Source organism: Molossus molossus, unplaced genomic scaffold (genome assembly GCF_014108415.1).
Source record: "Molossus molossus isolate mMolMol1 unplaced genomic scaffold, mMolMol1.p scaffold_m16_p_1, whole genome shotgun sequence".
NCBI classification, from domain to species: domain Eukaryota; kingdom Metazoa; phylum Chordata; class Mammalia; order Chiroptera; family Molossidae; genus Molossus; species Molossus molossus.
In genome coordinates, this window is record NW_023425344.1 from 65,594,962 (window position 1) to 65,611,677 (window position 16,716).

The window sequence follows — 16,716 nt, forward strand, 5'->3', positions numbered from 1 at the left end:
CTATGCCTGTGAGGACATGTGGCCCGCGGGCTGGAGAGCGCGGGGATCCATCGGCTCTGACGGCCCCGGGGTTACGGCAACTTCTTCATTCGCGCCCAAGAAAGCGCTGGTCTCTCTGGGCGCGGTGCACCGGCTGTTACGGCAGCCCTCTGCCCGGCCTGCCTTGCTTCTGTGGTCACTCTTCAGTCTCCTCTTGTACAACTTATATGCTAGATGTTAAAATATAAAAGTATTTAAAAATCACTTTGGTAAAGATGACAATTTGCTGACCTTGTGCACTTGTCCATACTTGGGGAATTCGTCTGCTTTGGGTCACTTATGGTATAAACACAGGGAAAAGGGAGGGCGGGAGGAAAAGGAGAGGAAGCTATGAAACAAAATAATTCAGTGTATCAGAATGGCCATTTCTGTCCGGAATGGACCATGTGTGAATGAGGTGTGTCACCGGGTCACTGACGGCTCATCGGTGTGTCTGTCAGTCCGCCCGCAGCTCTGAGTGCGGCCCCGGAGTCAGGCGCTCCCCTGGGCGCTGGAAGACAGCTGGGCCACCCAGCTCCTCCCATCACCGTCTCCCCATGAGACGGAATTCAAACTGAGTCTAAGACCAGGACTTTTATTGTTAGGATTTCTCATGTTTTGTAGGAAAATATTTATTCCTTATATTGCTTGTTGTATCAGTAGTCAGTATATAATCAGTTGCATCAGCAATCACAGACTTACTCAGAGCCAGTTCCCTAGCAACAGTGAAAACTGACCATGGGCCCTGGCGGGTTTGGCTCAGCAGTTAGAGCGTTGATTCATGGACCGAAGGGTCTGGAGTTCCGTTCCGGGTCAGGGCACGCACCTGAGTTGCAGGTTCGATCCCAAGCCCCAGTTGGAGGCAGCCAATCAATGTGCTTCTCTCTCATCATCTCTCTCTCTCTCTCTCTTTCTCTACCCCCCCCACTCTATCTAAAAATCAATAGAAAAATATCCTCAGATGAGGATTAACAACAACAAAAAATTGACCATGGCCCAAGATTAAAATACATATGTGTGTGTCATATCTACCCATCCATATTGTTTTTAATTTACCTTCTGTGGATCTAAATAGTGATTGACTCCAAAATGATGTACATTTGGCTGTATGGATAGATAAGCATTTATATATATATATATATATATATATATATACACACACACACACACATATAATTTCAACATTTGTATATATATTATACTTCACAGTTGAAAAATATGTCTCAGCCATTCAGCACAATTCTCAGTCACAAGAACACTGTGAACTAACTTGACATTTGGCTCTTGATGAAACAGAATAAATGTCAGGTTTGAAATAAAGGATTGCTCGTGGAGATATCAATCCTGAAATCTAAGTTCTGATAGTGCAGTTTTTTGTGAAGCATACTTGTTAGTAACTGTAAGTTCACTTCCCCATGTCTTTTTATATTTTCCTGTGAAACTTCCACTTGGTGGCAAAGGATCTTGTTTAGGCACTTTATTTCCCCCCATAATGTCAGGCTAAAACTATCACAAGGGTGGCAGGTGCATGTTTGGATTGGAAAAGGAGTCAGTAAGTTGAGTCAACAGTTTTCAATCAAGTGTATCCAAAGGGGCTCTACCTACCTGCAACAATGAGAAATCCATCCAACATCTGGAAGAGTGCAAAGGCCAATGGGAAGCTAAGCATCTGGACCATCTGCTCAGCAGTGAAAGATAACTGGAGCACAGCAATGCACATCTGGATATTCTGAGCTCCGGTTTCTAAGGAAATTGTCCTGCATCTACAATGAAAAATGTTTTCCAGAGTTACACACTAGCAATAAGGACTGTTCTTAAATGTTCTCTTACAAATAGCAATAAATGTAAGCTACCAGCTTAGGCCACTAAAAATGTTACTCCTTCAATAATTATTTGCTGAGTGCCTACTCTGTAGGGGTCTCCTGAGAGGCACTTGGGAGTAGGGCCCTATGACCCCTGCCCTAGGGACCTGCTTGAAAAGTTAAGATGTGCGCACAGTTCAGTAACACCGCCAGACACAGCAGGGAGAGGTTATGGATATTTAGAAAAGAGGGGTCAACGGTTAGAAAGGGCCTCACAGAGGAAGAGTGGGGTTAAAGGATGGAGAGAGGGGAAGAGGCATTTAACGTGGGACAGTGACTGAAATTAAAGTTCCAGAGAGAGGTGTGAGCTGGGCCTAGCGGGAGGCACTGCACGCGCTGTGAGCAGAGGCTTGGAGGAGAGAAGGGAGCGTGGAGTTAGAGACGTAAAACAACATAAACTGAACGACACTTGAAAGTAAACACAAACACCTTAAATAAAACCCAAATGTCTAAAATGGTTTATTTGATGAAAGGTTTAGTAATGAGTTTTTTCCACTTTCCTATATTTTATTGGTTTTCTAATTGCTAAAACTAAAACCTCACTTGGAAAAGAAAAGGCAGGAGAGAGAAAAAGGAAGACCTGGGCAGGACCTTGAGGGCTGGGTCAAGCAGTTTCCTCTCTCTCCAGGTAATAAAGGGAGTCCCTGCCCTGGCCTGTTGGTTCAGCGGTTAGAGCATCGGCCTGCGGACCAGAGAGTCTGGGTTTTTACGCGTGGAAGTGAACAGAAGGAGGTGTTGTGGGGAGTAAACCAGCATCTCCATGCAACCCAGACTGCAATGTGGGTATGGAACGTGGAAGGGAAAATGTTGTCACTGGTGCAGGACAAGTTCTGTGGCTCTTATTTTATTTCTAGTTACCCTATTCCTTGCTATGCTTTCTTCAGACTACCCTAACTTCTTTCAGACCCCCGTCAATAACTTGAGATGATTACGCTGAAAACTGGACCTCACACCTGGACCACTCACTGGGCACATGCAATATCTCAGTCCTGATTTTTCTTACACCATCAGATGTGAAAAAGAGAGAGAGAGGTTGTTGACTATACTTTGTTATAGGAACGCTTTCTCTCCAGATCCAATTATATTTCAGCCACTCAACAGTCTGTGTTCCTAACTTTGGAAACAGACCCAGATCCAAATCCTAACTCAACCACATTCTGACTCAATGAACTTGGTCAAGTTGCTCAACTTCTCTGAAGAGTTTGCTCATGTGCAAAATGAGATAATATCTATCTCTCAGGCTTGCAGTAACTGAATGAGATACTCTTGGTGGAGCCTCACCCAGTACGTGGTATAAAGCCAATTAAAAATTCCCCAAACTCCACCTTTGGAATTCAACTGCATAGTTAATTCTTTTCCGATTTTAAAAGTAGCACATGCTCAATGAAAAACATAAAATAGATACCAAAAATATTAAGCAACTAAAATTAGTCTTAATCCCACTACTCAAAATAAACATTATTAGCATATCGTGTATTTCTTCCAGTATTTTTCCATGCATGGAATTCTTGTTCTGCTTTCTATAAGATGGGAATCAAAATGCATACTGTTTTCCATTCTTTTTTAACTCAAACTTATCTCTTAAGTATTTTCCAAAAGCATTAAAATAGCCACATCATGAATTAAATCTCTGTGTTGTTAGATATTTAAATTGTTTCTATTTTTTATATGTATGAATAACACTGGAGTTAGCATCCTTGCACATCAATTTTCATGCATTTGTCTGATAGCTTCAAGACAGAGTTCTAGATATAAAACCACTGAGTTAACTATAAATATGTATAAGTCCATTGATATGACTTGTCTTTTAGAGAGTTTCTACCAATTTATGTTACCCCCAACAGTGTATAATAATGCTTTTCTCATCTATTCCAATAACATAAAATATTATCATTTTTAATATTTCATAGCATTTACAAATTATATTCCCCAACTTGTAATGATAATATTTAAGATACATTTCTATTTTATTTCTCAAGTTTTCCCTTTCTCTTCTTGCCCCTCATAAGTACTACTTTTTAAAGACCGGCACAAACAATGCATATATGCTTAATCTCCTGAACTTGCTCATGCCCTTGAACAGTCTCTGTATTAAGTGAAACCGTTTCACCCCCTCCTGTCTAACTAATAGACTATGAGGAGAAAGGTGCCCAGATTACAAGTGGCAATTTCACAGATTACAACTTCCATCAGTTTGGCCTTTGCTTTCATTTACATAATGAATTACTCTGATCTTTTCGCCCTCTTTATGATGAGCTGTCCTGTTCATCCACCTTGTAACTCAAACCTCTTTGTGTTTCCAGACACAGCCAGACAGCAAAGCCTGCCCAAGGCCGTGTGTTTCATTTATTCTTCTCACAAAGTTTATGGATAATTGAACTGTACCTCTGCCAAGAGTGGTGGGTAAGAAGAGCCAGCAGAAAGCCCGTGACATAGCCAGTCAAAGGAAAGATGAAACTGACGGTCAGTAGGGTGATGTCTGGATTCAAAGATTCTTTCGCCAGCACCAAACCAGCAACTGTGATCACCAAAAGGAGGACCCCACCAACAATGGCCCCAGTCTAAAGCAAACCAATAAAATAAGGACACGTAAACATCATGGTCTTATGTTCTATGATGCAAAGTCCATCACTGCTCTAAAAAGCTTGGGTCAAATGGAAGTTCCATTTTTAATTTTTTGAGGAAACACCATATTATTTTCCATAGTGGCTGCACCAGTCTGCATTCCCACCAGCAGTGTGCAAGAGTCCCCTTTTCTCCACACCCTCGCCAACACTTGTTTGATGATTTGTTGATGGTGGCCATTCTGACAGGTGTGAGGTGATACCTCATAGTCATTTTAATTTGTATCTCTCGGCTGACTAGTGACATTGAGCATTTTTTCATGTCTTGTGGTCATTTGTGTGTCCTGTTTGGAGAGGTGTCTATTTAGGTCCTCTGCCACTTTTTAATTAGGTTCTTTGTCTTCCTTTTGTTGAGTTGTATGAGTACTCTATATATTTTGGAAATTAGCCCCTTATCTGACGTATCATTGGCAATTATGATCTCCCATATAGTGAGTTCCCTTTCCATTTTGATGGTTGTTTAATGTAGACCAGAGACATGGAAGTGGGGTGCAGACTGGCAAACCTCAGAAGAGGTGGATGTGGGGGGAGGGAAGAGATAAACCACAGAACTTTTACCCATGTATGTGTAAACAAGGACATAGACAATAATGCTGGGGAGGCGGGATTGGGAGGAGGGTGTCAATGGGAGGAAAAAGAAACATCTGTAACAAAAATTAATTAATTAATTTAAAAAATGAATAAATAAAAGTAGTGCATTTCAACAAAAAATAAATAAAAGAAAATAAACAGTGACAATACCAAATACTGGTGATGATGCAAAGAAACTGGATCTCTCTTACATTACTAGCATAAATATAAAAATGGTAGAGTCACTCTGGGAAATAGTTTAACAGTTTTTTTAAATACTAAACTTAAACTTACCATTAAACCAAGCAGGTGCACCTCTGGGATATATCCTGGAGCACTGAACGCTGCTGCCTACACAACTTACACATGAATGTGCACAGCAGCTTTACTTGTAATAGACCCCAACACTACCCGAAAACTACTAAAAAGTTCCTCAGTAGGTGAATAGTAGAATTATGCTAATCCATACTGTGGAATACTGCTCAGAAATGAAAAGGAATGAACTGTATTGATACATACAGCAACTTGGATGGACCTCAAGAGCATTAGCTAAACAAAAAAGCCAATCTCCAAAGGTAAAAATAAAATAAAATAAAAAGCTTGGAACCTAGAAGCTTTAGAACAAAGAGAGGACTTAGAGACCACTGAATCCAGACTCATTTTACAGAGAATAACCTGGGGTCCAAAGTAGTCAAGTGACTTGGCTAAGCTAGAAACTGATGAGGCTCGATGAGTCTTCTTGTTTTATGACCAGTATCTTTTTCCTTCAAGTAGAGGATTTGGCCAGAAGGATTGGGTAGTAGTTTTCATGGATAGAACATATTTGTGAAATAAGTGCAACCTGACAATAACCATCCAGCATCCCTACACACACCTCTTAGACACCTCGCTGGCAACCTCTCATGAGATCTGCCCTGCCTGACCATCCGCCACTCTCTTCCCAGCACCCCTCCAACCACTGACAGCTTCTTACTGCTTTGATCCCTGCCCTTTTCTCCTCCAAATGAAATTTACCCATTCTTCATTAGACAACCTGAGCTAAATAGTGTAGTATGAGAGATACTGATAAATACTTATATCCTCTCCCTAATGAATACCGTCTCTTTCTTTTGTTGTTTAGCAGAAACAACAACAACAACAAATTTTCCAGTGGTTTGAGTTTGAGATCAGATAGGAAAGAAGCAAGACCTAGACTATTTGGGGAAGACTGGGATCTTGGCAAGCGCCCATTCATACCATGTGACGGCAAATGATACACCCAGTTACAGCATCAACCTGGATTTGAAATGATTCAGGGTGTGGAGGAAGGTAGTCATGGGTAACCAAAACAAAACGAAAACAACTCAGTGTACCACACATGTGTTCTGGGGGTCACTTTTACTGTCCAAACACAGGGACGGACAGACTGGCCCCGTCTCACAGGAAGATGTTGGGACACACAACAACGACCTGTGGTTATAAAAATCCCTCTGCCTCTTTCTAGCAAAAAAGGGATGTAAAAGTTTAAAATTCACCAAAAGCAGTTTGTTTAGAAAATGAGTGATATCTTAAATTAAAAGAGGGTTAAAACTAGAGATTGAAGATATACAAAAATAATGATCAAATTGTCCCAGTCTTCTTACTAAGGTGCTCTAGAATATTTATAAATATTATTAAAGATTTTCTGCTACAAATCCTATGGAATAGCCAAAGGAAAGGGGTTTTAAATCTGCTCTTTAGAGAAATAAAACTGACTACAGGAAATTTATCTGATTTCCCCATTGACACTGACTCTGAGAGGATCTGGAAACACCAAAATCATGCCTTTTTTGTTAGATGCCCTTTTAAGGAAATAATCAAAAGCAGCATACTTGAAAAGTAAGGGGTTCCCATGACCACATTTTCTTCTCCTGTTTTACAAACAAAATGATAACCATAAACTGCCACATTGGAAATTTTCTCCTACCGAAATAACAAAGGCGGTCCTGTGCAATCCAAATGCACAACACGGAAGCCTTCCTCCCAGGCTCTGCGCCCCACCCCTCACCGGTCTGCCTGTGCCCTTTCTCAGTCGGCTTGGCTCGCTGGGGACGGTGGCAGGGGCGTGGCCTTTGCCAAACGGGGAGAGCAGCATCCATCTGCGCAGGCAAGGGGAGCCCGTGTTCTGCCAGGCAGCGCCAAACAGCAAGGGCTTAAACCGAACCTAACTGTGCACCCCAAACTAAAAGGGACTCAGATATATTTGCTGAACCTCCAGTTAGCCCCAAATGTTTATTTCTTTATCAATGTAAAGTGTGCCCAGCCGGTGTGGCTCAGTGGATTGAACATTGTTCCATGGACTGAGAGGTCCCGGTTCGATTCCCGGTCAGGGCATGTGCCTGGTTTCAGGATCCATCCTTGGTGGGGGCTCGTGCAGGAGGAAGCTGATCGCTGTTTGTCTCACATCAATATTTCTCTCTCTCTCTTTCCCCCTTCCTCTCTCTCTAAAAAATCAATAAAAGCATATTTTAAAAAATAAGTATAAAATGTAACTAAAACATTTTTTCAACTCTTCATGAAAGCAGCACATAACACAAGCTTCTAAAACAATATGTAACTGGAAAATTAGAAAGCATCCCAGGAGATTAACACCCTTGTTGAGAATGTCTTCTCAATAGCTAGTTTTTGTTTTTGTTTTTTTATCCTCACCCGAAGACATTTTTTGATATTTTGTTGTGATTGGGAGGGGGGAGGAGAGAGAGAGAGAGAGAGAGAGGAACATCAATGTGAAAGGGACACATCGAGTGGTCGCCACCCACACGACCCAACCAGGGCCGGGGACAAACTGAAACCAAGGTACGTGCCCTTAGCGGGAACCGAACCCGGGTCTCTCCAGACCGCAGGCCAACGCTCTAACCGCTGAGCCAAACCGGCCAGGGCAGCTAGATAGTTTCAAGAGCCATTTAACGAGGACATGTGCTCAACAGCCCTGGAAAGCCAAGAGGAGGCCGGTGGTCCGGGCACCGGTGTTCCACGGCCAGACTGGTGTGCTCTGCTTTCACTGGGACCATTCTTCACAGCCCTTGCCATGTATACTAACTGCAACTTTATTTTTTTTAGTTTTTTTTTTTTTTTTTATTGATTTTTAGAGAGAGAAGAAGGGAGAGGGAGAGACAGAAACATAATGAGAGAGAACATCAACTGGCTGCCTCCTGCATGCCCCCCACTGGGGATCGGGCCCACAATCTGGGCATGTGCCCTGACCGGGAATCGAACCAGTGACCTCTGGGTGTGTGGATCGATGTTCAACCACTGAGCCACACTGGCCGGGCCTAACTACAACTTTAGAAGGTCCCCCAGGAATGTTTCTGCAAGATGGCCCTTGTGTGGGTGGCAGCCACTCCATGTGTCCCTTTCACGTCAATGTTTCTCTCTCTCTCTCTCTCTTCCTCTCTCTCTCTCTACACTATCTGAACAAAAAAATGGAAAAATGTCCTCGGGTGAGGATAAAAAAAAAAAGAAAGAAAGATGGCCCTTGTCCCTGCTCTTCCATGAAACCATCTGCGCCCCCTAAACACTGGTGCCCTTTCTGCCCCACCGGACAGCGGCCGCCTGGAGCGCACCTGCGGGAACCCTGTGAGGGGATGGGCCCCGGCTCCGGCCACACAACGGCCTCCGCTCTTCTGTCACTCCAGCAAGAGTCCCACACTTCCCAGGGTGTCCAAGCCGCAGGTGGTGGGTCTATGGGAGCGACAGAGCAAGGCTTAGAGAAGCGGCGGAAATGTGGAGGTTGGATCCAAAAATGTAGGACACGCAGGGAAAATTGCTGGGTGTGGGACGGTGCCTGACTGGCGTGTCTGTTTCAGGCATTGCTACACCGGCCTGTCCCGTCTCCGAGTCTGAGGACGTGCTCACTGGCAGGCGGAGCTGCTTACCTTGAGGATGATTTTGGATTGTTTCGGGCACCTGTAATTCACGTAGACACCGAAGGCCACGGGAATAGTCAGGCACACAAGGGAAATTCCTGAAGAGAAGAAAAACCCGTCAGACGGCATCCCCTCTCGCCCCAACCGCACAGTCCTCAACGATCTGTTTCGATTAGATGGAAGCTGTAATTAAAGCTGCATTTTGTTCCTGCATCCACCTCCAATTTTTTTTAACCTTTGAAGGATACTGAACGCCACCATACTGGGCCCATCACTTCTCCCACCGTCCCTCTGACAATCACAGGGAATGTTAGAGACAACTGGAAATGTAAAGGTTAGCAGACAGGAGGACCCTGTTTAATCTGTGACCTTCTTTGGTTCTGTGTTTGGGGTCATCCTCCACAACCAAAGCTGGTATTCCTTATTCGAAGCCAATGGGTCACAAAGTAAGAATACCTGTTTCAGACATAAAAACAGCATTTGTTGCACATACCAAAGCAATGTCTCATATTCTCCAAGTGTAGCTAGGTAACCCAAAGGCAGGTAGAAAAACAATGTCTTTTTTTTTTTTTAATCCTCACCAGAGGATATTTTTTACATTTATCTTCAGAGTGGGAGAGAGAGAGAGGAAAAAAAAATTGATGTGAGACAGACACATCGATTGGTTGCCACCGGGGCAACCGCAACCAAGGTACGTGCCCTTGGTTGGTATTGAACCTGGGACACTTTGGTCCGTGGGCTGACATTCTAACCACTGAGCCAAACCAGCCAGGGAGGAACACAATGTCTTTTAATAAACACAAGTGAATAAAGCCATTGAAGGCAGGTTCAGTAGAGCAGGGGTCATCTTGCCAACAGCATCGCATGCTGACATTTCCAGAACCACTTTCCAAACCTGGCCCAATGCCTGCAATACTGGCTCCAAAGTTAGATGAATTGCTCATATTTTGGGTTTTAATTATTGACAAGAGTCTTTCAGAATATGTCATCAAAATAGATCTTAAGTAACTTACTGATCAGAGAAGGTTGCACATAAAATCATGATCTCTAAATTAAGATTTAACTCAAATTTTACAAATTCAGTGGTCCAGCTGTTACCAGGAGATGGCACTAGTCAGGGTTTTGAAATCTGGACCATGGGTTGTAAGCCCTCCACAGGCTTACTTGAGACTCCAGACTGACACTTCAGAGTTTTAAGAATCAGAGTTTCTAACCAGTTTTCCAAAGACTCTGACCAAACTAGAACAGGCGGATTATTTCACCAAGTTCTTCTTCCAAGCCTAGTGAGTCCACAATAGGAAAAGGGCAGGTGAATGAGAAATAATATTCAGGAAAAGAGATAATGAAAAAGATACGGGTGAGAGTTGTGACACATGAACACCCTTCAATAATCAGTAGGTATCAGGTATGTTGCTCAGTAAAGATGTCAAGGCGCACAGGCCATGGGATGGTGGAGCTGTGGGAACTAAGGTGTCGTTGGAGTCAACTGTGATTCAGGTAAGTTTTTGGTCATAATGAGTGCAATTGCTTTCAGTAGATTATGTAAATTGTTAATGAATACGTTTCCTGGCTTTATTTTCAAAAGTGAACTCTTGTCGGGGTTAAGAGTTTAGACTCTGCAATCGGGTTCTTGAGTCAGAATTCTAGTTCTGCCATTCCCAGCGGCACAAAAATGGTCAAATTACTTAATCCCTCTAATCCTGAAAATCTAGGAAACAGAACTAATAATAGAATCTGTATTGTAGGGTTGTTTAGAGAATTAAATTAGATACCATAAAAACCCATGCATAGCCCTGACCGGTTTGGCTCAGCGGTTAGAGCATCGGCCTGCGGTCCCGAGAGACCCGGGTTTGGTTCCCGCCAAGGGCATGTAGTTTGGTTGTAGTTTGTCCCCGGCCTTGGTTGGGTCGTGAGGGTGGCAGCCACTCGATGTGTCCCTTTCACGTCAATGTTTCTCTCTCTCTCTCTCTTCCTCCCACTCTGTCTGAATAAAAAATGGAAAAGTGTCCTTGGGTGAGAATAAAAAAAAACCTTGCATAAAGGAGACACATAGTAAACAACAGCTATTATCCGTACCATCCCCATTCCTGTTACTATTTCCGTCACAAGCGCATACAGACCTATGTTCTGATACGGAATGGTGAAACTCTGCTCGAGATTCCAGGACAAGGTGGAGAGATAAAGGCAGAGTGGCATCATTCCCAGGGCAGCCACAGTGGAACAGGTTGTCATACTGATGCTGAAAATAAAACAACGTGTGAGAGAGTGAGCTTGAAATGAAGAAGTTAGTTCCCTAACAAAAAACAACTCTTGGACACAACTTCTTAAAGATTATATGGAGTAACTTACTTGAAGCTCACTCCTGTCTTATTATACAACAAATAATGGCTGCACCTGTGGTCTAGAAAAAGATGTCCAGCAGTTCTTGACACCCAAAGGTAAGCTTATTTACTCGAGGATGTACTAGTCCTACACAGTCTGCTAATTATAGTAATAAGAATGTTTTTCCTTATAGAGTTCTTTTCTATTGAGATATAATTTACAGACAATAAAATTCATCATTTTAAAGTGTTTTTAGACAGGCATATAGATCAGTGAACGGAACAGAGAGCCCAGAAATGAACTCACACCTGTATGGTCAATTAATATTTGACAAAGGAGCCCAGAGCACACAATGGGGTAAAGACCGTCTCTTCCATAAATGGGAAAATTGGACAGGTACATGCCAAAAAATGAAACAAGACCAACAACTTACACCATACACAAGAATAAACTCAAAATGGATAAAAGACTTAAATGTCATGAAACCATAAAAATCCTAGAAGAAAACCTAGACAATAAAATCTCAGACATCCCTCAAAGCAATATTTTTGCCATTATGTCTTGCACGATAAGGGAAACAAAAGGAAAAATAAACAAATGGGACTGCATCAAACTAAAAAGCTTCTGAACCGCAAAAGCAACCATCAAGCCCTAGTCACTTTGGGTCAACAGTTAGAGCATCGGTCTGTGAACTAAATGGTCTCAGGTTTGATTACTGGTCAAGGGCATGCACCTGGTTTGCAGGTTCAATCCCTGGACCCTGTTGGTTCTGCAGGGACAACCCAATCAATGTCTCCCTCACATTGATGTTTATCCCTCTTTCTCTACCCCTCCTTCCCTTCCACTCTATCTAAAAATTAATGGAAAAATATCCTTGGGTGAGGATTAGCAAAAACAACAAAAAAGAAAAGAAAGAAACCATCAACAACCAAAAAAGGAAGCACACTGTATGGAAGAACATATGTGCCAATGATACATCTGATAAGGGGTCCATTTCCAAAAAATATAAAGAACTTATACAACTCAACACCAGGAAGACAAACAATGCAACTAAAAAATGGGCAAAGGACATGAATAGATATTCTTCAAAGGGGACATACTGATGAACAAGAGACATGAAAAGAATGCTTCATGTCACTAATCATCAGAGAGATGCAAATTAAAACCACAAGGAGATATCACCTCACACCTGCCAGAAGAGCTGCCATCAACAAATCAACAAACAAGTGCTGGGGAGGGTGTGACGAAAAGGGAACCCTAGTGCACGGTTCGTGGGAATGCAGACTGGTGCAGCCACTGTGGATAATAGTATGGAGTTACCTCAAAAAATTAAAAATGAAACTGCCTTTGACCCAGCAATCTCACTTCTGGGAATATATCCTAAGAATCCCAAAACACCAGTTCGAAAGAATATATGCACCTATGTTCATAGCAGTGTTATTTACAATAGCTTAGATCTGGAAACAGCCCAAGTGCCCATCAGTAGATGAGCGCATAAAAAAGCCATGGTACATTTACACAATGGAATACTATTCAGCCATAAAAAAGAAGGAAATCTTACCTTTTGCAACAGCATCGGTGGTCTTGGAGATTATTATGCTAAGTGAAATAATTCAGTCAGAGAAAGACAAATACCGTATCATCTCACTTATATGTTCAATCTAATGAACAAAATAGAAACAGAAGCATAGATACATAGAACACATTGGCAACTGTCAGAGGGGAGGGGACTGGATGAATGAAGGTGACAGGATTAGCCAAAGAACATAATATGCATAACCCATAGACACAGACAACAGTGTGGTGGTGGCCAGAGGGAAGGGGGAGAGGGGACTGGGTGGAGGTGGGCAACGGAAGGGGGAGGGGAAATGGGGACATCTAAATTGTGTCAATAATAAAAATAAAGTTAAAAAATAAAAGAAAATTTAAAAATAAATAAACACAAAGTGTTCACAAGATTGTGCAACAACACTATTTCCAGAATATTTTCATCAAACCAAAAAAATAAATAAATAAACCACCCCATTAGCAGTCGCTCCCTGTTCCCCCTGGCAACCAATACTCAATCTACTTTCCATCTTTATAGGATTGCATATTCTTGACATTTCTTATAAATCCAATTATATGTGTGTCTGGCTTCTTTCACTTGGCATGTTTTCAAGGTTCATCCATGTTTCAGCATGTATCGGTAGTTCAGTCCTTTTTCTAATTGAATATTATCTTGATCACTGTAGTTTTATTACACTGTATGAAATAAATTATTGCTTCATAAATTTATAATGCTGTTTTTATTTTTCCAAATATGTAAGGTTTTATTTTTTAAGTCTTTACTTATTTTAATTGGAGAAAAACACTTGGTTGCACATGAAAATACATAAGCATGAATAATGACCAGGACCTGGGGAGCAGAGCTTTGGAAGGGCCCCCTGCTCTTCTCTGAGAAGAGGGAGAAGGACGCATGGCATGTCGGGAAAGCTCAGACAGACGTGGAGGAGCGCCAGGGGGTACATCCCATGACAGCTAAGAAAAGGGAGCTTCCGACTGAAGGGGAAATGCCAGCAGTTCAGGGAGGATGAGAACCCGAGAAGTCGATTTACTACCACCCAACCCAACTGTCCCCCAATGGTTTGTGTCTCTACCCCAAACCCACCCTTTCCAGCTCCACCTCCAACTCCCCAGCTGTTTTTTGTCCCTATGGGGGTTATAGAACCAGTGAAAGAATAAATCAGTAAAATTAGGGGAAATAAAGTAAATGGAAACGAGTTATCCTCCAGGCCAGTGAACATATTTTATCTTTAAATTACTGGAAACAATTACGTAATCTGTTCAAGCTCGTACGATCTATCTATGGACACGATGAATGCTGCCCTGCCGGAGGAGCTGGGCAACAGCACACCACGCACAACCGGGAGGGAGCGAGACTCATTCACTAAACATCAGGCCCCTACCGTCCACTGAGTGAGCGGGGCGTAGAGATGAAATGAGTGGGTCATATGTTAGTAATTGCTGAAGCTGGGTAACATGTATAGGAGGTTCACTATGCTGTTCTATTTACTTTTATATATATTTGGAGTCTTCAACAAAAATAAATAAATAAATAAATAAATAAATAAATAAATAAATAAATAAATAAATGTGTCCCTTCCTCTTTGTGGGGGACTGTGCAGTATTGCTACCAGAAGTAGGGCTACTTCTAGCATTATGCATACACCGCATGGAGGCATCTAAAACATGTCCTGGCCAACCCTGGCCAGCTTTTCCATCCTCAGCACTGCTGGGTACCACCTCTCTGCACCTGTGCTCACTCCTGGGGATGGATGACTGCCATTGCCCTCTGGACTCCCTTTTATTGGCATTACCTCATGTGCAGCGCGCATGCTGTACCCTACATGAGAGCCATGTCCCTGTCGAGGTGACCCAGACTGTGAGCTGTGAGACGGTGAGGGCCTTATTGATCTCTCCATTCCTAGGAACCGGCATAGCGCATGCTGCAAAACACTGGAGAAGCTCATCATATCCTTGTTGAATAAGTACCCGATCAAAGGACGAACCAGTATGGCACATACACTGGTGCTAGGAAAATGTTCTTTCTGCCTTCCTCGTGGGTCGTGTGACTGCAGGTGAGCCTTGCAAATCTTAGTCACATGACCCTTTTACACTAAATTCAAATGGTAGACACCCCCTCTAAATCCAGAGGAATGGAGACTTTCTATTAAAACATAATTGAAATCGTGCTCTTCTGAGTACAAATGTAACATTTTCAGGAACAGCTATTTCTCTGATTGGTGCCCCTTTCAGAAATCCAGACTTAGGGCATTCACAAGTATCTGTAAACACCCCTACCCCTCTTCTATTTTTCTATTAAGCAGTCTTGTTTCACACATGTTTGTTCAATGAATAAAGGTTTATTCTTTGTTTTTTTCTTTTTGAAGTAATCACACAATACACATCACTCTGTGATTTGGTTGGGGTTTTTTTCTTCTCTTAATATCATAGACATCCTTTCAGGACATCACATATAGATTAAGATCATTATTTTTAAAAATGGCAGAGTACACCATAATATATATATGCCATAATTTCTTCAATCACTTTGTTAATGCTGAATAAATTGTTTTGAGTGTTTTTCCATTGTAGACAATGCTGTAATAAGCATTCTCTTACATATTTTATTTGAAATAATTCTTTTATTTCTGTAGAATAGATTTCCAAAAGTGGAATTGTTATGTCAAAAGTCTGTTTTTCATTTTAAAATAGTACAACATTATTCTCCAAAAAGACTGTTGCATGCCACGGTCTTGCCCACACTGGACGCGGCCAATTCCTTTTCATCCTCAGGAGAACACTGAGAACGCATCTCTCTGCCGTCTTGTTACACACCCAACTCTCAGTGAGGTCATGTTTTCTTTCCTGCTTGCTGGCTTGTTGGAGGTCCTCTCTAAACAGCCTTGCTTGTCTAATTTTTTTTTTCTTTTCTCAACTTGTAGGAGCTCTTTTGCCCAGCCCATGTGACTCGGTAGATTGAGCAACATCCCACCGACTGAGAGGTCCCAGTTCGGTTCCCGGTCAGGGCACATGCCCGGTTGCAGGCTCAATCCCCATTAGGGAGCGTGCAGGAGGCAGCTGATCAATGTTTCTCTCGCACATGGATGTTTCTACCTCTATCTCCCATCCTCTCTCTCTAAAAAATCAATAAAAACATATTTAAATAATAATAATGATAAAATTAGGGTACATATCATCATGTGTAATACAGATATCTTTGCCAAGCTTATTGTATATTCTTGACCATGCTTATAACTTTTGCCATAATAAATCGTTCATACTGAGATAGTCAAATCTGTCCATTTTTATGGTTTTTAAGTTTCTTGTCTTGTTAAAGATTTCCCCCATCCTGAGGTTTTCAAACATTGCCCTCACTTTTTACTTTTTTATAGGTTGATATTTTTTAAACTCATCTAAAATGTGTCTTATATGTGGTATAAGGTATGAAGCTAACCTATTGTTTTCTATATTGAGAGGCAAGTGTGTCTGTACTATTTACTAAATAAAAAATTTTCCACAAACTTGAAGTGCCAACTTCATTAGACATTAAATGTTAAAGTGTATTCAAAATGTTCTTTTTTCCTTAGCAAATACCAAATTGTTTAAATTACAGTGTTTTCATATATGAAACTTCTACATTAGTTTTTCTTTTTTTTTTTAAATCCTTACCCAAGAATATTTTTTTTCTATTTATCTTCAGATGGAGTGGGAGAGAGGGAGGGAGGGAGAGAGAGAGAAACATTGATGTGAGAGACACACATCGACTGGCTGCCTCCCATAGGACCCCAACCAGGGCTGGGGACAAACCGCAGCCGAGGTACATGCCCTTGACAGGACTTGAACCGCAACTCATTGGTCCACGGGCCAATGCTCTAACCGCAGTCATGTTAT

The 16,716-nt window shown here is 42.0% G+C and overlaps 1 protein-coding gene across 1 annotated transcript in view; it reads right to left on the bottom strand.

Moving 5' to 3' along the window:
• The window catches only part of SLC10A6 (solute carrier family 10 member 6), a 24,930-nt gene continuing 8,214 nt past the window's right edge, over positions 1–16,716 (bottom strand). The window contains exons 2-6 of the mRNA XM_036258845.1: positions 11,079–11,197; positions 8,968–9,056; positions 4,266–4,441; positions 1,624–1,781; positions 1–209 (exon numbers count right to left, since the gene is read on the bottom strand). Coding sequence (XP_036114738.1) covers positions 1–209; positions 1,624–1,781; positions 4,266–4,441; positions 8,968–9,056; positions 11,079–11,197 — 751 coding nt within the window. The remainder of the gene's footprint in view (positions 210–1,623; positions 1,782–4,265; positions 4,442–8,967; positions 9,057–11,078; positions 11,198–16,716) is intronic.